The sequence below is a fragment of the Urtica dioica genome, chromosome 8 (assembly GCF_054948205.1).
Source record: "Urtica dioica subsp. dioica isolate 48M chromosome 8, U.dioica_male_clone48M_v1_H2, whole genome shotgun sequence".
In the NCBI taxonomy this organism is placed as follows: domain Eukaryota; kingdom Viridiplantae; phylum Streptophyta; class Magnoliopsida; order Rosales; family Urticaceae; genus Urtica; species Urtica dioica.
In genome coordinates this window covers 13,956,294-13,976,805 of record NC_142763.1, presented here as the reverse complement: position 1 = coordinate 13,976,805, position 20,512 = coordinate 13,956,294, and the positions used below count along the sequence as shown (strand labels likewise).

Here is a 20,512-nt window from a genome sequence, read left to right as displayed (position 1 = left end):
ATATATAACAACACAACACATATAATCTCATTACTAAAAACTAATACACAATGTAAAAAAACTATCCAATACACACTGCCAAAGAAAAAAAAACTAACGAATACATAATGTAGAAAAAAGAAATAACTAATACACAATATCGTATGGTTGTTGATCAAATTCATTTCCAAAATTGGTGTGTGGTATACGTGTACACGAAGAGAAGTGTGATGTGAGACATATTTGCTACATTTTCACTTGTGTTGAAAAAAAATTGGGCCCAATATATTTTGCTAGAGTTATTTTGCTCTATCAAGCAAATAATAGATAGAATAAAAGACATATTTGCCCCCTGAATTATGGCGGTTACGAATATGCACCCCTTAGACTTTGAAATCTCGATCTATTCCCCATAATCTTTGGCATTGTATCAATGTGATCCTTCCGTCTATTTTTTTGGCTCTCCGTCAGTTAAAGTAACCACGTGGGTCTCACGTGATACTCAAAATAAGGGCATTTTCGGTAAGCCCACCTCTTCGCCACCACACCATTTGCTCCAGCAAAGCCAACCTGTTCTTGTTCATCTTTCTTCAACAGAGAACCGCAAGTAAAACGGAAGGAGATCGATCAACTTGTCGAGCTCCGACCGAGAATCGTAGACCACCGCCGGACTCCACTCCCTCATGTACTGTAACCAATCGGGCTCATTGACCGCCCCGCGACCCAGATACTCCGCGGCCACAATCTCGTACCTCGTGCTCGAATCAATGAAATTCTCGCTCCGAGCCACATCGTTCCTCATCCCGATCCCGAACTTCGACGAGCCCTGAAAGTAAATAAACACGAGATTTTTGGGTGCCATGACCAAGAAAAAACAGTTAAAAAAAATCCCATGTCCATACCTGAATGTAAGTTCCGGGGTGAGGGAAGCTCGCGTGGCCGTGCCTTGACGCGTAAACAACGGCCTTGTTTCCGGCGATGAACTCCAACTCCGAAGCCTCGACCCACCGACCGCCACTGTGCTCCGAGAAGTAGATCCGGCGGAGCTGTCCGTCGAAGTTGCTAACCCTCAGCGTGTAGTGTTCCCAATCGCCGATGTGCTCTCCGATCTTGTTCAGTGCGATGGTCACAAGCCCTCCTCTCTGAGCTCATCAATGGCAGACCACCACTCGGTGCTCCAGAGGTATTTTACAAAGAGAGATTCTTTTCCCATAATAAAGAAGGGTTATTTGGTAGTTTCATTCGATTAAATGCTCACGTGCTAAACATATGGTAACATAACTGACAGATTGAGTCAAAATACACGAAAAGATCAAAATTGTTACAAAAATTAATATTGAGGGGTAAATTGGTCGATTTTATATTACAAGGAGTGTATTTTCATCACCACCGTAGTTTAGGGGACAAATATGTCTTTTATCCTAATAGATATGTGAAATAATGGTTAAATTAGTTGCTTCATCTTTGTCTAAATTACTAACCAGTCTTTCAGGTGGATTATTAAAAATGCTCTTAATTTGACGAGTGTTTCTAATATTAAGTTTTGATATCATAGTAAAGTTATGATTAAAAATCACATAAAAACAAGGTAATAAATTTAATAAACATTTAACTCAGCAATATTAATTTTTGTGTTGAAATAATTCGAGGGTGAAGGGAAGGTCAACTAGCAAAACGGTAGATCAGGGTAAGATCTGCGTAGAAAGTCTTCCACATGACATCCCACATGTCAACTTTGCCGACAAATCCCGAACCCGAACGAGAAACAAACACTCACACTCGGTCCCACCGACCCCAAAATATCCAAACCAGCGTCACATGGCCGTGCCAACCAATCAATGACAGCCACGTAGTCCCGGGTCCACTTTCCCAAGCCCCATCTTCCTTTGTCCCCTCTCGGTCTAGCACCAACCTGCCACGCTGTCCCACCCTTCCCCGGCACGAATCCCAAGCGATCAGATTCACTCAAAGCAGTCACAATCAGGCTGTCACGTGGGACCCGCTGAGCCTCTTCTGTCGAGCCCTCATTGGTCGGTTATCCAACGCGTGCGACGCTGTTCGTGCTGTTTATCATTCCCTCTCTCCTCCTCTTTAAGTACTTCAACGAAAATTCATTTCTCAGATCGCCAAACAACAACAGCAATAGCAATAAACAAGAAAAAAAACAATAACAACACATTATCGTCTCTCTGGAAATCGAAAGCACAAAAAAATGGAAGTTGCAAGGACATCAGCGAAATTCGACGAGGAAACTCTCAATCTGAGCTTGGGATTGCCTGGATCTGAGAGCAACAAGAACAAGAGATCCGCGACTGAGGAGGCTGGCGATGGAGATTGTAGATCCGTCGCCAAGTGCATCAGATCGGACGGTGGAGATATCGCTCCTCCAGCGAAGTAAGTTTCCGATGCTTTCACGATCTCCAAGCCTGATAACTGACTGAGATTTGAGAAAATAAGCTAATTCTTATCTGTTTTTGCTGTCGATTTTTCAGAGCGCAAGTCGTTGGATGGCCTCCGATCAGGTCGTACAGGAAGAACAGTCTGCAATCGACTGTAAAGAAAGCCTCGAGCGAATCGGACGGCTGTGGAGTCAACTACGTCAAGATCAGCGTCGATGGAGCTCCGTTTCTGAGGAAGATTGATCTTCTGGTATACAAGAGCTATCCCGAGCTTCTGAAAGCGTTGGAGAATATGTTCCATCTCGCTATTGGTAAGATCTCTTAGACCAACACTTTTCAGTACGCTATTGATGATCGTAAGCCGATGATAATATCAGTGATCTAACGGTGCTCTTTTGCTGTCATTATTTTCAGGAAATTACTCCGAGAGAGAAGGTTACAACGGATCTGATTTTGCTCCGACGTACGAAGATAAAGACGGCGATTGGATGCTCGTTGGAGACGTTCCGTGGAAGTGAGTAATCTCTCTCTCTCTGAAAAAAATTCTCTCTGTCGGAAAAAAAAAATCTCTCTCAGATCTCCAGGCTCATGGTGTTGTTATTCTTCTGTATTTTGCAGTATGTTTATTGGTTCATGCAAAAGGCTGAGGATCATGAAAGGATCTGAAACAAGAGGACTCGGGGCTGAATAAAAACCAGAACTACATGAAGAAGGATTCAAGAGTTTTTTTTATTTACATATATAAGAAAAAGGAGTAGTAGATGTACAGACGAATTCAATCTTATTTTTTTTAGTTTCGGTATACATGTAAATGTAATTAACATATATGATGATATAAAATATTACGCCACAGTTTTGTGTAGATCTACACCTTCTGCTGATTTGGAAGTGAAAAAATATGTTACCAAATACTTCTTGTGATTTAACGAGGTCTATTTCTATATTGTTACACGGCTTTCAATCCATTACATTTAATTGGGTAACTTTTACATCAAACTAGTGCGATTGTCATCTCAAACATGTTTTCATTTCTAATTCAGAGCACCGATTTTACACCCAAAAAAATATTATTTTTTTATACCTTTCAATATTATTTCATATCAATTGTATATTAACCTCTATATTAATGTGTTATGTCAATAATAACCTTATTAAATATTATATTATTTTTCTATATCAACAATATCAAATTAATTTTTAGTACTATTACATATTATGTTAATACTACAAAATTAATAAAAAAAATCTATATCAACAATATTACAAGAATACCCCCTGAATTCAAGGGTCGTTAACGAACTGCCCCCTGAACTCGAAATTTCCACAAAAAACTATCTTGAACTATTGGTTTGCTGCGACGTTGCCCCTTCCGTCAAATTTATTGTAACTCTGTTAAAAATTTGGTGACGTGGATATCAAATGTGATTTAAAACATGTTTAATTATCAAGTTACTCTCAGTTATTATTATTAAAATCCATTGCTCCTCTTTCTCGATCATGAGGACTTGGAACCCTTTGCTCGAGGACGAAATCGCCGGCCAGACCCGATACTAGCAGACGAGCGGTTGTGACAGGGCGAGAATCTGCAGAGTCGTCGGGTTCTTCACGAAGTACTTGTCCCATATCCTCTGGACGACCAACCCGTCGAAGACTCCTATTATTTCGTACCCAAAAGCCCTTCGAGTTGAGAACAAAATTTACCTGGCAAAGAGAAATAGTTGAATTCTTGAACACATTGTCGCCGACCAAAACATACATCCAAGAACACCAACCCAATTTCAGAAACGCCAAACCATGTCCAAAAAGAATAATAAACCCCTAATTATAAATCAAATTTTCGGCTAAAACACGAAGAGATTTCAGAAATCAAACCTAACACACGAATTCACACAAAAACGAGCCAAACCCGAAGCCAAACACCACATAACCACGAAATCAAGCAATCAGAACCAAAATCCCTAAATCAATTTTTGAAAACCGAAACCCTAGAGGATGCAATTCAATTCATTCAGCTCATAAACCACCACCATGAAGAATCGGAGGAAGAGAACGAAGGTACATGGCTTACCGGCGAAGTTTTCCGGCGAGAATCTCTTTCTGTCAGCTGACCCACGACGCGCGCAACCACAGAGAGCGCGAGTCATCAACTCCTCGGCGGTCTCTTCTTTTTTGTCCCTCTCTATCGCTCTCTCTCTCTCCGTTGCTCATTTCTCAGCGTGTCTCTTCTCCTTGTTGGACACTGTCGAACACCCGCGAAGAACCTCCGGCGAAGCTCTTCTTCCTCGCGTGCGGCTCCAACGAGACCACAAGGGTGAGCTTTCACACCTTTGCTCTGTTTCTTATCAATCTCTTTTTTTCACGATCTCTCACTCACGTTTCTCTCTTTCTCTCTTCTTTTCTTTTTCTCGGTCTTTCTCTCTTTCCTTCTCTTTTGTTTTCTCGGTCGATGGCCTCAAGAGCTCGGGCTGTTTTAAATCACAGTTGATATCCACTTGCCAAGCCTATGATTCCATGACCTTCACTTCTTCTTTAATAATAATAATAATAATAATAATAATAATAATAATAATAATAATAATAATAATAATAATAATAATAAGTAACTTGATAATTAAACATGTTTTAAATTACATTTGATATCCACGTCACCAAATTTTTAACAGAGTTAGAATAAATTTGACGGAAGGGACAACGTCGCAGCAAAACAATAGTTCAAGATAGTTTTTGTGGAAATTTCGAGTTCAGGGGGCAGTTCGTTAACGACCCTTGAATTCAGGGGGTATTCTTGTAATTTATCCTAAATATTACATAAACATTACATTTCATAGATAAAATTAAATACTTAAAATTAAAAAAAAAAAAAAAAAAAGAAACCCACACATGAAAAAAAAAACACACACACACACACACACAAAACATGCATATTTTGATTATACATGCACTTGTATTTTATTTTTTTCTATTATATTGTGTGTGATAAGTTTAATTTTTATTGATATTGTATTTGTATTATTATTAGTATAATTGGTGTGTATTTTATTTGGTATGAATTGTGTTTAATTAATGTTATGTATTTTATTGATGTTATTTTATTTACTCTTTTTTTTATTATTGATTAGTAATTTATTTTTTTAACTATTTAAATATGGTCAAAAATATAATTTATTTTTTTGGGATAAATTTGCAATTAAAAATGTTGTTGCATCATATCAGTGTGGGTGAACAATCCCACACAAAATTTGGTGTGATAGTATTCACCATACCAAATTCTACATCAATTTGATGTAAAATATAGTATGGGTTTAATATACACCAAATTCTACATTAAATATGATATTATATGTGTCAATTTCCACACCAAAATAGTGTGGATTGTAGATGATTTTAGAAACCATGTCATGAGCCATGACGTTCCATGAAACCCATTTCTTGTCTTTCCAATAGTAACTATAGAGAAGTTTTATTAATCAGACCTAATATCATATTTAATTAATTAATTAGGGTTGGCATTTGTGATAATATATGTATTATTATAATATATGACGTGTTGTTAGTTAGCGGTTGAGATAAACATATACGTATTACAATCAGTGTAATGAAACAATCAAGCAATCATAATAATTCAATAACAGAATTCTGTTACAAATCTTCTTGATTTTCTCTCTCTCTAGATTGCTTCGCTATCTCTTCTATACATGGTATCAGAGCTTCGCTGATCCAACAATGGCGGAGCCTCAAAATAATTCCCAAACAAAAAATCCAACAAACACAAACACCTCTACTACGCCGAACTCCTCATACTCGGCAATGGCGAATTTCTATCAGAACCTTCAAATACCCTCCCTCAACCAAACCCTAGCAGTCAAACTCGATCGCACAAATTACCTCCTCTGAAAAACTCAGCTTGAGAATGTCATCATTGCGAACTGTATATGTATTATTATAATATATGACGTGTTGTTAGTTAGCGGTTGAGATAAGCATATAAGTATTACAATCAGTATAATGAAACAATCAAGCAATCATAATAATTCAATAACAGAATTCTGTTACAGATCTTCTCTCTCTCTCTCTAAAACATTTGTTTCAAGAATAATAGACTTTTAATCTAAAAATATATCAAAATGCCCCTAAATTGCTTCAAACAAAACTAACATATATCCAAATACAACATAGTTTCAAAAAAATCATTTGAAGCAATTAACGGGAATTTTGGCATCTTTTATGGTGAAAGTCTGTTTTTAAGACTTCGTAAATATCAAACCTAAAAAAGACATTAAGCGTATTATGAATATGTTGGGTTTAATCAATCGTCTCTAATAATATTAAAAAAAATTAATAAGAAAATATGGGCCTTAATGTATCTAAAAAAATAGTAAGAAAATATGGCCTCCTTAATATATACCTAAAATAGTAAGAAAATATGGCCCTCCTTAATGTGATCGGCGTGCAACATATCATATTCATATCGATAAAAGCCAAAGTTTAGGAAGAACTTTCCCAAAATGAAAAGATTGGCATAGATAAATCATGGAACACTTTCCAGGCCTGGATTTAACATATAAATTTATTCTTCCATAAAACTACAGAGCAGTGGATAGTTCATCAGTTGAGATAAAATATTTTCTGATCATATATAAAAAAACACGAATACTTGAAACTGCGATATGATTCTCTTTCAACAAACATATTAATGCACAACCATTAGACGAGCTAATACATAGAGAGGCCGAAAAATCCCATGAACATAACTTCTACAGCACATATCAACAACATAGATAGAGAGGTAAAGCATGTGGTAAAATATCAAGAAAATCTGGAAAAATGTCCATACTTTTTTAATGCAAAAAACTATCGCCTGCCATCAAATTCGCTTCCCTTGTGCTATCCTGATTATTGTGGTACCCCATTCTTGTGTCCAGAATTGAGAGTTGGGACTTTACCCATGGTGGATTGTACCTTCCCTCGATCCACAACGCCTCTCCGGTATCTTTGTGTTTGAAGTCTGGATATTTCGGATTCCTCTGAGAGCATGGAAGTAAGAAACACACGAGTAAGGAAAAGGAATGTGAGAAAGCAATTCTAACGATCTTTCTAGATTCATTATTATATTAAGCCAACCTCAATAACCTCACTATCATACCTTGTTGTTCCTATTGTCCCACCATTCCAGAGGGTTAGCAAAGAAGGCTTGCCATAACTGTTCTGTTGTTACCTCGCTAATTCCATCGCTGTTTCTAACTACTTTTCTCTCTGCAAGCGAAGATTTGCATAATAGCATTCAGGGGTGTCAGAGACACTGAGTCCACCGTACCAACAGATTTGTGTAAGAAAAGAATACGACTCACCTTGTCCCACTGAATCAGAAGTACCGCCGCGGTCATACGAGGTTTCTGAAGAAGAGAAACTCTTTTCGATAAAATTCAATTGTTGAACCACCACCTACAGAAACAAGAAGATGGGATGGCCATTTAGATATACTTTGTTTAAGTTATAAGGAAAAGGAATAAAGGGATATAAGGAAATATATACGACAGCAAAACCTTGTAGTATGTCTGTTGTTTTCCATCATCGGAATCGACTGTATCCGAGACTAAACGCCCGACGACATATATTTGTTGTCCTTTTTCCACATGCTGAAAAGCAGTACTTGCTAGGTCGTCCCAAAATGTCAGATTTATCCTGGAATGAAAAGCATAAAGTTTTGACAAGCTTACAATTGATTGAGCTTCCAAAATGTCGTAGTATTATCTTGTAGCCACTTTCATTTTAAAGCGTAATCAGTGCAGGAATGTTGCTTCCAAAATGCTATACCCTCTGTAAATTTTGCAGGGAAGGTTTTTCTTCTTCCCATTTATTCTAGCTCATCACTTCTAAAGTGAATTTTACTTATGATGATCACACTAAGATTTTTACGACGACAGAGTACTTGTTGAGTTTCCACGTATCTTAATTCTGAATGTGTAAATCCAATAGAGAAAATAGCTACGAAGATTAAATTGGGAAAGTACTAGAGAAAACGAATATTGAATTTACCAAGTGGTATCTGTGGCGGACTTCTTGACGGCGAGGCGACTCCAGGCGAGTACTTTTCCGGAAGGCAAGTACTTGATCTCGACGGCGACGCCGACCACGCCGATGAGGTGCACCGTATTACAGAGCTCCTTCTTCCACTGAATCTCCGCCGGCCTAGGGTAAGCCTCCGCGGACGATGGCGCTTGGTTATTGTTGAAATAGTCTCTATTGTAATCGGCCGTGCATTTGAAACGCCGGCGTGCGAAGCCTAACTGGTTCGGTTTCGTGTTTAAGGAGAAACGGGATGAGAATTTAGGGTTGAGGAATATGAACTTGCTTCCTGAAGACGATGGAGGAGAAGAAGAAGAAAAAGAAAACGATGGGAGCGAGATAAGTGCTCTCTCTACCGCCATTGTTGGCTCTACAAGAACTCTCGGCGCCAATTCGGATGCTTAGGAGGACTAGTTGGGAATTTGGGATGTTCAGAGTTTTCTTTCTTGGGAAATAAAGGTGAAGATAATTAAAAAATAAATTATATATAAGCATGTGTATATATCTTGTAATAGAATAGTGGGATTTAGACAAAATAGAATTAGATTGTATTTAATTCCACTCTATTTTTCACACTATCAAAGAATAATGAATAGGGAAAATTCACATATAAATTTTATTAGTCACAAAATTCTATTATAATATTAAATAACTTTTACTAATTCCGAAACGACTCTAAAATTATTTTAATCTATGCATTTCATCTTAAAAATCTATAACTTAATAACAATATAATTCACATATTCTTAAAATTATCTTACGATATTATGGTATAAATTAAAAATATAAGTTTTCATTACGATATTATGGTATAAATTAAAAATATAAGTTTTCATTACAAACTTGAAAATGGATTACATGTTTATAAAAAGAAGGGCTCTATAGCTAACTAACATACAAACTTAAATTTTAATAAATAGTCAACATTCTATCAATTTTACACAGTGACCATTAAAAAAAAATTAACGTTATACAATTATCCAAAATACCATTCATTAATCATTTTAGGAAATTGTCACATATCCCAAGTTTATCGTCTTCAAAAATATAAATAAACCAACACAAAAAAAGAAATCTAACCCAGTTTACAGCTTTACGATTTGGAATACAAACTGAAAGAATAAGTCAAATTAGACGGGCTAGCCAAATTCAAACGTTGAGATTGCATATTAGCCAACATTTATATTTATTTTGAGAAATAGCCAATTTCGCTGACGTGACATTTAAGCCAATATTTTGCTTCCAGTTTTGCCCTTTTTAATTTAAAAAAAATATAATTAAAGAAAATCAAAATTGATTGCCAACATATTTATGATTTGATTGCCAAGATATTCTATTTTGATTGCCCAATATTATTATTACTACAAAAAGAAAAGAGCCCCGTGTATGCAGTCCTGAGCCTCCCCCCGACGAACCTCTCGCGGGCCTCGAGCGGCGGCGACAACCAGATCGCCCCGACGAACCTCTCGCGGGCCTCGAGCGGCGGCGAGTCGGCGACAACCAGATCGTGCTGACGGCGTATAGCCTGTTGTCGGAGATCGCAGTGAAGGCGGCGAACTCCGAGGGCAGGAAGTTCGCGGCGGGGAAGAAGTTGGATCCGGGGTCGGAGGTGGTGTACGGGTTGGCGCAGTGCACGCCGGACATGTCGAAGAATGACTGCCGACAGTGCCTCGTGAATGCGACAAAGGAGATCGAAGGGCGGCAGAGGAAAATCCTCCTTCCCAGCTAATGTCTAATGTACGATGTGGACTTGTTCTTCCCAGCTGATTCATGTATGGAACGATTTTCAATCCTGTTAATTAACGTTAATATCTGTTAATTGCTGTTATGTAGGTTTTTGAACGATTGCAATCCTGTTAATTAACGTTAATATCTGTTAATTGCTGTTAATTGACTTTGTTTTTGAATTTTTTCCTTGTTCTTCCTAGCTGATTCATGTATGGAACGATTTTCAATCCTGTTAATTAACGTTAATATCTGTTAATTGCTGTTATGTGTTTTTGAACGATTTCAATCCTGTTAATTAACGTTAATATCTGTTAATTGACTTTGTTTTTGAATTTTTTCTCGTGCGGTGTAGGTTTGGTTGCGTGTTTGAAAGATAAGCATTTATCACGGTGGATTTGTTAGATATGCATTTATCACGGTGGATCTGTTTTAGTTGGCATTTATTCACGCGATTCCAATTTCATTTTTTTTTACGCGGGAATCTTCCAAATATTTTAATTTGATATTATTTAAATGAAGGGCAAATTTGTATTTTTTTTTATTGTTAATGTGGTATATTGGCTACATATTAAAAATAAACCAAAAGTTGGCTATTTTGACAATTACAACGTTTGACTTTGCTATTTTGCTCGGGCTCCCTTAAATATATGGTTTCTTAAATTAGCAATAAATATTTGAAAGAAATGATTGGTTATCATGATATTCTAATTGACACACATAGAATTGGAAATAAACTTTTTACTGGGCATTTGTTGTCGATGTTGATTGAACTCATGACTTTCATTTTGGATATGGTGTGAAATTACCATTAGATTAAGTTAGGTATCACAAATTGAAGATGGAATTTATTACATAGATTTAAAAATATATCCACTCTCTTTTTTTAATAGCGACATTATTCTATTTAGAAAATAAACCACGCAGTTCTTCTTCTTCCAAAACACAAAAACAAAGAGATTGTGACAACTTATTTTGTAAAATTATGTTAATTTTTTTGAAAAATCATAATAAACATACTGCCATCCATATGACCTAAAACCTGGGATTACTTGTTATCTACAAACAACAATGAGTACCGGAGTAAGTGGGTCTATAAATTCAGCCAAGAAAGAAAGTATCAAATATTTGGCCAAGGTATGACAAAAAATGTAAAGGAATCCATAGAAATAAACTGAAAAATAACGTGTATTAACACAAATAACCATGAAATGTTCTAGATCACAAAAAAAAAAAAAAAAAAAAAAAAAAAAAAAAAAAAAACACCAAAATTACCAGAACACACAACCTTGAAATGTGATGAACTAGAGAAACCGCTTAGAAAATTAAAATAATTTTGACCTAATTGATATAACAAAATGACAGACAAATTTGAATTTCAAAATGTGTACAAACCCTAATAATCGTAATTACTTCTCGAATATCACCATAATAGCTAATCCCTTAGACTGAGGGATTTTATTTTAATAAAATTAAAATGTATCAATTTAATTTAACATAAGTACTTAACAGCAAAAGCGTTGGCTATGTTATATGATTCATGAATGCAAATGTTGGCCGTCTACGGCTTCTTCCAACTTTTTCAAGAAAATGATATTTATGTAAAGACAAATGTGATTAAATTTGTAACGTCAGATTAAGTGAGTATATTTGAAACATAATTGAAACGTTGGCTAAATAACATTTTTAATGTTTAAAGTGGACTAGTTTTAGAGAGAGAAAGCGAGGCTGCTCAAGGCATTTATGCTAATGTTGACCTATACTTATGCTCGGACTTATCATCGTTGATGTGTGCCTCTATACGAAACTCATCTAGTTGTTGACTGGCTAGGGACTCCCATGGTCACCCATGTGTACCCCTTTTTTCCTTCTTGCATCATATTTTTCCCATTGCATTGATGCAAATGGAGTTTTCATTGAAAAAAAAATTCATCGACAAGTGGTAGGTCGAGATGACTGTCTTCACAACCATTGCAATACGATGTTTAACTGTCACAACTTTCATTTATGATGCGAAAACTTGTAATCACAATCGCTGCTTTTGACTGTGTCGATTGGGACGGGAGGCTAACGATGCATTTTTCGGACTAGACAAATCTCATTAGAGTCATACGAATGGTCGTATTATAACTGATCCTACACATATATCTATGGTGGATCACATAAAACGTCAATCGAACATCATCTACATCTAACATTCAAGAACGTTTATAGACGAATTTGAGACCCTTTTTTTTCTCACAATCGCTAATGTCCTTAATACTTTCTGACTTATTGCAGTCTAGTAAACATTATTACAATTAACGGATCCTCGACGGGTATTTATGGTTCGTGTCATCTTTCATTTATACACTGTAAGATCTTATTATTAATTGCAAAGTAGTTATTATCTTCATTTGTTTAACTTAAAATTGCATCAACATGTTACATGGTTGAGCTGCCCAAAAACCAGATCAATCAAGCAATAATAATCAGTCTTATCCAGATCTTACATGGGACTTTGTCGCGGTTTTAGCTGATTGTCAAGCCATACAATTCTAGAATTCCCTCGTCCACTTTTTCACACAACTTTAACCACTTTTTTCACACCACTAAACCACCACCTCTGCAAGGTCAACCACTTTTTTCACACCACTAAACCACCACCTCTGCAAGTTCAACCACTTTTTTCACACCACTAAACCACCACCTCTGCAAGGTCAACCTACTACCCAATGTTTTTTGCACCATTAATGGCTAGCACAGATTAATACAAGTCTCAATTTTACAGCCTAGAAAAGTGGCATTAACATTTTTCTGTTGGACCTGAGACAAACCAAAACACTCCACATAACCAACCACCATTATCCATTTGACCTTAGCATCATATCAGATTTAAGACTAAAATACATCAGCAAAAAACTACAACATATTATTTAACATATCTACATGTACTCCTTTAACCCCTTTTCCAAGGTCCCACACCCCACTATGCCTCCCCCCCCCCCAAAAAAAAAAAAAAAAAAAAATCTGGATGTCCCACTAAAAAAGCGCTTCCATCATTTCCCACTCTCTCACACCCCATAACCGATGATCCAAAGAAAAAGAAGAGCAATCAAGTGAGCTTTGACAAAATCCCTCCTTTACTTTGGGCTTGGCATTGACATCGAACCGGATTTGAAAAGAGAAAAAAACAGTCGAAAGAAAGGAAAAGGCAAGGACTATGGCAGCTGACACTGATTGCATTTTGAACCATTAAAGATTGGGCTGTTGGGATGGGACCCAGAAGCATCTAGTGGGATTTTTTTTTTCTCATTTTTTATTATATATATATTTTTTTAATTATCACCAAGAGATTTTAGGATATGCATAGACACAACAATACATACCCCATATGTGAATATCAAATTCAGTAGTTCTTCTACGGAGGAGGGTTAGTTTCGGGCTTCACAACGCAGGATGCGTCGGGGTGATATATCGCGGAGGCGAGCGAGATGGGCATTATGCAAAGAGCCTTTGATTGTAGAAACTGCATAGCGGACCCCACGTTTTCCTCCATTAGCTTCGCCACTTGTCGCTCGGTCCCGTCGTTCGACCATTTCTCCCACGCCGGTTGATTTCTCCGGCCTTCTCCGTCTTCTTCCTGTAATCGAAAAAAGACAAAGCTCGGTTCGTATTCAGTGGCGGAGCCAGAATTTGCACTCACGTGGGGCAATTTTATCTTATATAAAAACATTCTAAATTTTGTAAGGGGTAAGAACTAAGAAGAAAAAAAATATCAGGGGGGCATATATAAAATAAATCATATAATTTTGGGCTATATAATATCTATACAACTTTTATATTCAATGACGGAGGCCACGGAGCCAAGATTTGGGGGGAAATTTAAAATAAAATAAAATAACATTCTGAATTTTATAAGGGGTATAAGAAGAAAAAATAATCAGGGAGACATATATGAAAAAAAAAAAAAAAACATACTTTTGGGCTACATAATATCTATACAAATTTTATATTCAGTGGTGGAGCTAGAATTTGCAGTCATGGGGGTCGATTTTATTTCAAAAAAATTAATTTATAAGGGGTAAGAAGGAAAAAAAAAAATCATATAATTTTGGACTATATGATATCTATGCAAATTGTATTGACGATTTTCCAAGGAAAATTTAATGAAAATGTGGGAAATGTGTGCTATATAATATCTATACCTCAACCGATGATAGTGGGATATCTGTTACAAGTGGTGCCACTGCACCAGCTCCGCCCAATCGGCTCATGCTTAGAACCTGTAAAGTAGATTAGAAAAGTATTCAAAAAAGGAATTGAGTGGCCTGAAATCATTATCATGGTTGATCCTAAGCGCACATCGCTATCGCGACCTAACTTTTCACACGTCGGAATAGCCATTTCGTACTTGTTTGACCAGACAAAAAGAAATTCCTAAACAAATACATCTGTGAAACGCATGAAAGATTGTGTGCCTTATTGCACTGACGTGAACACGTAAAAATTTTAGACTAAGCAAGAATTGGAGCTGCCAGGTATATGGCAACTCATAACGGTTGATTCAGAAAATAATAACTGATTAATTAGAGAATGCGATCACTTCTTATTCTAATTATTTTGAGAAAGAAAAAGTATTAAAATAAATGAAGTACGGGTTATATACTATGATTTTTTTAAAACCTGAATATTATTAATAAGGTTTCATTATGTTATGTATCTACTGTGCATATACCTTAACTTGAAGCCTTAGGAACTTCACATAATCCACAATTTCATCAAGCATGGCAGCTCTATCTGTCTGCAGAAACAAAATGATTTTTAAAAAAAAAAAAAACGGTAGCAAAGCATGTTGAAAGAAGAGCAGTACAGCAATAGATTATCTGGATCATTGGCATTTAGAGCCTCTTTATGTCATTTAAACCATATTCTAAATAGCTAAACGACCCCAAATTACAATAACACATCACTTTATATCGTTAAAGCCGATTAAACTAAAACATTTGTCACACCACCAGAAAAACATCACAAAACAAACAAAAATATCTTCAGATACGGCACCACTAACAAGTAGCAGAACTACTAAGTATGTACATTGAGTAAGATTACACATATTGGTCAATCTCATAATACTTACCAGTTGAAATTAGTCAAATACTCTATTTGAAGATACATGAGATCTTTCCACAAATTGTATATAATCCCACTAAGAATGTCATACAACAGTACTAGACGCACTGATTTTAACCACGACCAGTTCAGATTTGAAAGGATCTTAGAAAGTAGCAAATAGTTCTCCAAGAAAGAGCAGAGCGAATCTAACAATTCCCACATATGTAGTTGAAGTAAAAGGTTATTAAAAAAGAAAGTGCCAAAGGCAAACAGCTCTTTCGCTAGTAACCTAATAAGCCAATTGCATTACTTTTGAGAAATGTAAAAACCAGATGTATATACAACCAAAGTAATAAAAACAACTTATAATTTTTTTTTTTCAGACTCTTTACATTTTTTTTTTCAATTCTCATCTACCCCATGTCAACAAAACACAAACACGATCTCTGTTCGATTTCTATCAGTTTATAGAGCAGGGTATTAAACATGATATAAGAACTTTGAAAGCAAAATACAAAATCACATGTATACCTTGTTTACACTGGGAACAAGCTCCTGTAGAGCTCTGATTCTCTCGGCTATTCGTTCTCGCCGCAACTACACCAAAACGATGCAACATCGAAAAATCTTTGTGAGCAAAAACAACAGAAACGCCAAACCACGTTCTTGAATTACTAAATTACCCTTTCGGCGATGCTGTGAGGATCAGTGGCCTGTCCTCGCCTTGCCCGAACCCTCGGCCTCATCGCCGGTGGATGCAGTGCCGTAGAAACAGTTCCGGGAATCGGTTGGCCGTGGAACACTTGCTGGAAATAGATGCCACGTGGACAAATATTAGCGAGAGTAAAACTCAATAAGAAAAGGAAAGAGAAATTATAGTAATTGAAGTGACAAGCAAGATTAAGAATATCAATGGCGTTAGAAACAAAAAAAAAATAGAATCAATTCCATTTTTTTCCGTGATTTAGAGAGCTATCGATGACGTTGACATGCAAATACATAAAGCATAGCATGTGAAATCAAAGAACAGTTTCTAATTCTATCACTTCAAAAGGCAAACTAACTAAAAAAAAGCGAAAACCTCAACTATAGCAAAACGCAAACAAACGAATTCCTTTTTGAAGCTCACATTCTTCACAGTCGTCGGAGCTCGGCTATCGACGACCACGAGGTCGTCTCGAAACCTCTTTCCGCTACCGGAAGCCTCGTCGGGCTTCAAGAAGCCAGTTTTACCTTGCTCCAAGCTCAGTCCCAACGGAAACACCGATCCGTGAAATCCTCCACCGGAGCCATCGCCGGAGCTTAGCTGAAGCATCATCGGTCCGCCGGGAGCGCCGGCCAATCCGCCGTCGGATCCATCGGCGGAAGCGAAGGAAGGGAATCCGAGAATCTGCTCGAGAAAATCGTCGCCGGGAGTTTCGGAGGAATTGTTCGCCATGCTTTAGCCGGGAAACAGAGCAGTGACTCTACATGCAAGGAAATGAAGAGACTGAAATTCAAGTTCAGTGTTTCCTTTGCTTTACTCTTTTCTCTCTGTCTGTGTCCGTTTAGTTATTGGAGAGAGAGGAGGGTGTGAAGAGAGACGAAAAGAAGAAGTGGCCTTTAAACGGCTTTAAAAGTTTTCTTTTGCAAAAAGGGTCTGTCTTTTGGAATAATTTACATTCCCATGCCATTTTTCTATCTTCATTTTATTTAACTCTATTTTTTTTTCAACAATTATTTCAACTCATCTAGTTTTTATTTCAACTAAGATTGACTTACCGCATCATTATCACATAGAAACTGTAATTTTATTGATAAATCGTGTAGCGCATAAGAATTCTACATATCTTATATATATCTTGATAATAAAAAAAATACCCGCAATTATTACAATTTGTGTGATTTTTTTTTACAATACGTTTATCTAAACTGCAACTCCTAATTTTCGTTCGCGAAATTTCAATCTTTGGTTTCAAATTTCAAGCTCAATTGATATAGTCGAATTTAGGATTTCATAATCAAACAAAAAAATTAACAACTCTTTCCTCTCACTTCTTCTATTCCCATTTTTACTCCAAACATAACTATAAACACTTTTCCAATGAACTAAAACTGGTACCCTCTCTTTATTTCAACCGGTGAACCAATTCTCTCTCTCTCTCTCTCTCTCTCTCTCTCTCTATGTTCTAAACCTTCATTATTTTAAACCTTCACCATTTCCAAAGTACTCCTTGTTTGTGCATTGATTTTCATTTTCTTACTAAAGTTTTCCTACTATCATTTTGTAATGTCTATTTGTGGTATCACTTAACCCGACATATACACTATCATTTATGTTGGCATTTGCTCTATCCAAAATTTTTGCTAGGTATATTATGTAGAAGTAGTTTAATTGAATCAATAACAAATTTTAGGAGCTCGGCCATAGACAGAGTAGGGTGAGGAGGTCGACTCACGGGCGTGGCCAAGCGAAGAGACTGGATCGCGAGCAATGTGTAAGTCGACTTACGAGCATTGGCCAAATGAGGAGGCGACTCGACTCACTGGCAAGGTCAAGCCAGGAGGTTGGCTCGCTGACAAAACCGAGTGAGGAGGCGGGCTCTTGGCATGGCCGAGCGAGGAGGTCGGCTCGCGGGGCTTATTGGTCGGGCACAGAGAGAGCCTCGCCCATAGGGCTTCTTGGCCCGAGTGGGGGTCATTGACCCGGACAAGGATTGAGCTCTCGCTCAAGCGGCTACACAAATGCCTGGTTATTGGGAAATCGCCTCGGGTGGCTTAGACCTCGGCAAAAAAAAGTGACCTTTGGCTATGCCGCTCACGTCTCAGCTAGGAGATTGCTTGTTGGCTAGAACTCATCATTGAAGAGCAAGGTGGGCGATGACTTAACCTTGCCGTCGAAGAGGCGAGGTGGGCGAGGGCCTAACATCGCCGTCATAAAGGCGAGCGTCACAAAAGAGCCAATCCGTCATCACAAGAAGCGAGGGTGGTCCTCGCATGGAGGGCAAGTGTCACAGAGGAATTGCAGTCATCGCCATGGTGTGGCGTTGATGTCACGGCGAAATGGTGGTTGTCATTATGCGAAGGAAAATCGTGATGGGGGTAGGAACTGCATTCATCCTTGAGAAAATGACCCAACATCACGGAGAAAAGAGTTGTGGTCGTCGTCGCGCGGATGAACCAACCTTCAGCCGCTCTTTAGCTGATCAGCAGTATCGACATCTTCATCTTCATCACTGGGATCTCTTTTGGTTCTTAAAAAGAGGAATTGTTTTGAGGCCATTGTCTTCTTCTTTATCCTTTTTCTTCAAGTTTTCCATTTTTCTTTGTTGTGTCGTGGCCATGGTTGAGAGAGTCCATGGAAGAGAAGGGTCAATATGTTTATTTTTCATTGTTTTTGTGTGGCCGTGTTTGAATGGGAGAAAGGGAAATGTAGGTTTTACGTTTTTCTTTGTTTGCGTTTTTTTTTTCTTTTGCCTAAAGGGCACGAGGCTTATATGATTTTGAGCTTATGAAAAGAGAACTTCATTTTCTAAACCTATTAAGGAGCAAAAAATAATGAATATGCTAGTTATGCGCAGGATATCGTAACTGGACTTTTGTCACGTTTTTTTTTACAAAAATGCCCATGAGACTTTTTATACCTTTTTTTTTCTTTATTCCTCTCTCATTTCATCCAGCCCCGTGTGATTTTTTTTTTCGATTTTAGTTTAAATATGTTAATTGATTATTTAATACAGTTTTTTTTATGAAACTTAAGATGATTTTTAAGGTTTAGGAAAACTTTTTATTTGAAAACGAAAACTAGGGTTTTTTTTTTTTTGAGAAATTTTTTTATGGTTTTTCGTGGTTGGTTATGCATTTTTGATGACTTGCGATGGTTTGCGACGAAACTCATGTAGTTTCTAATGGTTTTCGATGACATTCGTTGTTTATTTTAATAAATTTTTTCTTATGCTTTCCGATGATCTTTGATGAGTCTGAATTCCAAAACGTAAGAGTATTTTTGCCTAAAAACGTGACAAAGTCTAATTTTAATATTGATTTCAACCATACCAAGTCCCGATTTATCGAAATTGTAAATATAAATCTATAACGCAAATCTTAGCCATCAGAGAATATCGTACAAACAAAAAGCCATCGACTACGACATTTTCGTTCATTCTCTCAGAAAGGAAAATAATACCGTCGGGACAAATACAGTGCATTGCAAAGCAAATTATGTGATCTTCGTACCAACTAATCCATTTAATATGATGGTCTCATTCGTGCTTATCTACAACTGTTTGATCAAATCATATAAGCCATTTCACAGTCTATTTTATATTATAAATAAACAAACAAAAAAGCTGAAGGGAAAATTAGACGGCTGAGATATAACGAAAAAGGCTGCGAAGTTACGCCGTGGTAGCACCGAAACACTCTCTTTCTCATTCATTCCAAATTTCCAATCCTCAAACCTCACTTTATGGCATTCGCTTTGAAATCCAGTGGCTTTATCCAACTGAAGGGACTTCAGACTCACCGGATTTCTCTTCCTTCGCCTCCGTCGCACCTTCGCGTTCCGTCTCTCAGAAGGTTCTCTCCCATGGCGACTCTCACCTCCGTCCCCACCGTTGGACTCTCCGAGACCTTTACGCGGTTGAAGGCTAACGGAAAGGTAATGCCATTGCTCTTTGATTTTGTCTTCTTTTCAAAACGGATTGTATGCAAGGTGTTCGAAGAAATTTCTTACTCGATTTAACTCTGTAGAACTATACGAGCACTTGAAATTTCTTTTCGCTTGGTCGTCCGTTTGTTGCTGAATTGGAAGAACTACAGTGTTAAATTGTTGTAGTCGAGGGCAGAAAGAATGATTTCTGTATAGTTTCAAAACCCAAAGAATAGATTATTATATAATTTCTAAACCATTGATATACCTGAAAATCTGGTCTAGGGGAAAACCAGCTTTTTTAACATTCTAGATTCCACGCTATATGATTTAGTATTCCTGACACGGTTTTTCCATGAACCAAATGTTCATGATATAGTATTTTACAAAAATAGCTTTCTGTGGTGTTAGTCAAATCTGTAACAAATATTTTTTCTTTGAAGACGTTGTTTGATTTGGGGTAGGTAGATGCATTTTCGCATCTTGACTGGTCTCTGAGCCTTTTTTTTTTCTTTGTGAAGGTTGCGCTAATTCCGTATATCACTGCTGGTGATCCGGACCTTTCTACCACCGCGAAAGCATTGAAGGTGCTTGATGTTTGTGGATCAGATATCATCGA

At 37.2% G+C, this 20,512-nt stretch overlaps 4 protein-coding genes across 6 annotated transcripts in view; 2 read left to right on the top strand and 2 right to left on the bottom strand.

Annotated features, from left to right (window-relative positions):
• The first annotated feature begins 2,082 nt into the window (after nucleotides 1–2,082).
• On the top strand, nucleotides 2,083–3,240 carry LOC149388373 (auxin-induced protein 22D-like). The gene is made up of 4 exons (XM_089623235.1): nucleotides 2,083–2,373; nucleotides 2,472–2,689; nucleotides 2,793–2,892; nucleotides 2,997–3,240. Exons 1-4 carry the CDS (start codon nucleotides 2,192–2,194, stop codon nucleotides 3,067–3,069), a joined length of 573 nt encoding a protein of 190 aa, XP_089479361.1. The 5' UTR covers nucleotides 2,083–2,191; the 3' UTR covers nucleotides 3,070–3,240.
• A 3,747-nt stretch (nucleotides 3,241–6,987) lies between these two features.
• Nucleotides 6,988–8,905, bottom strand: LOC149388372 (protein OSB1, mitochondrial-like). The gene is made up of 5 exons (XM_089621721.1): nucleotides 8,415–8,905; nucleotides 7,922–8,060; nucleotides 7,727–7,820; nucleotides 7,522–7,631; nucleotides 6,988–7,402 (listed from the first exon to the last, which is right to left on the bottom strand). Exons 1-5 carry the CDS (start codon nucleotides 8,804–8,806, stop codon nucleotides 7,217–7,219), a joined length of 921 nt encoding a protein of 306 aa, XP_089477847.1. The 5' UTR covers nucleotides 8,807–8,905; the 3' UTR covers nucleotides 6,988–7,216.
• A 4,044-nt stretch (nucleotides 8,906–12,949) lies between these two features.
• LOC149388371 (transcription factor UNE12-like) lies at nucleotides 12,950–16,841 on the bottom strand. The gene is made up of 6 exons (XM_089623551.1): nucleotides 16,393–16,841; nucleotides 15,947–16,069; nucleotides 15,795–15,860; nucleotides 14,887–14,952; nucleotides 14,357–14,434; nucleotides 12,950–13,791 (listed from the first exon to the last, which is right to left on the bottom strand). The coding sequence occupies exons 1-6, from the start codon at nucleotides 16,699–16,701 to the stop codon at nucleotides 13,570–13,572; spliced, it is 864 nt and encodes a 287-aa protein (XP_089479677.1). The 5' UTR covers nucleotides 16,702–16,841; the 3' UTR covers nucleotides 12,950–13,569.
• A 2,635-nt stretch (nucleotides 16,842–19,476) lies between these two features.
• LOC149388368 (tryptophan synthase alpha chain-like) overlaps nucleotides 19,477–20,512 on the top strand; it is a 19,020-nt gene continuing 17,984 nt past the window's right edge. The window contains exons 1-3 of one of the 3 annotated variants that reach the window (XM_089624152.1): nucleotides 19,484–19,646; nucleotides 19,734–19,902; nucleotides 20,415–20,512. In XM_089624152.1, the coding sequence (XP_089480278.1) occupies nucleotides 19,831–19,902; nucleotides 20,415–20,512 (170 nt within the window). In that variant the 5' untranslated portion in view covers nucleotides 19,484–19,646; nucleotides 19,734–19,830. Of the gene's footprint in view, nucleotides 19,903–20,414 lie in introns of all 3 variants that reach the window. The other 2 variants (XM_089624151.1, XM_089624150.1) reach the window with 2 other exon arrangements.

Excerpts from the sequence above, each read along its gene's own strand:
- LOC149388373 (XM_089623235.1), top strand. The coding sequence starts at position 2,192 with ATGGAAGTTGCAAGGACATCAGCGAAATTCGACGAGGAAACTCTCAAT. Across the intron at positions 2,690-2,792 it reads TATGTTCCATCTCGCTATTG|GAAATTACTCCGAGAGAGAA; the intron begins GTAAGATCTCTT and ends CATTATTTTCAG. Across the intron at positions 2,893-2,996 it reads GTTGGAGACGTTCCGTGGAA|TATGTTTATTGGTTCATGCA; the intron begins GTGAGTAATCTC and ends TGTATTTTGCAG.
- LOC149388372 (XM_089621721.1), bottom strand. The coding sequence starts at position 8,806 with ATGGCGGTAGAGAGAGCACTTATCTCGCTCCCATCGTTTTCTTTTTCT. Across the intron at positions 8,061-8,414 it reads TCCGCCACAGATACCACTTG|GATAAATCTGACATTTTGGG; the intron begins GTAAATTCAATA and ends TTTTCATTCCAG. Across the intron at positions 7,632-7,726 it reads TTCTGATTCAGTGGGACAAG|AGAGAAAAGTAGTTAGAAAC; the intron begins GTGAGTCGTATT and ends CTTCGCTTGCAG.
- LOC149388371 (XM_089623551.1), bottom strand. The coding sequence starts at position 16,701 with ATGGCGAACAATTCCTCCGAAACTCCCGGCGACGATTTTCTCGAGCAG. Across the intron at positions 16,070-16,392 it reads CTCCGACGACTGTGAAGAAT|CAAGTGTTCCACGGCCAACC; the intron begins GTGAGCTTCAAA and ends ATCTATTTCCAG. Across the intron at positions 14,953-15,794 it reads TTGTTCCCAGTGTAAACAAG|ACAGATAGAGCTGCCATGCT; the intron begins GTATACATGTGA and ends TTGTTTCTGCAG.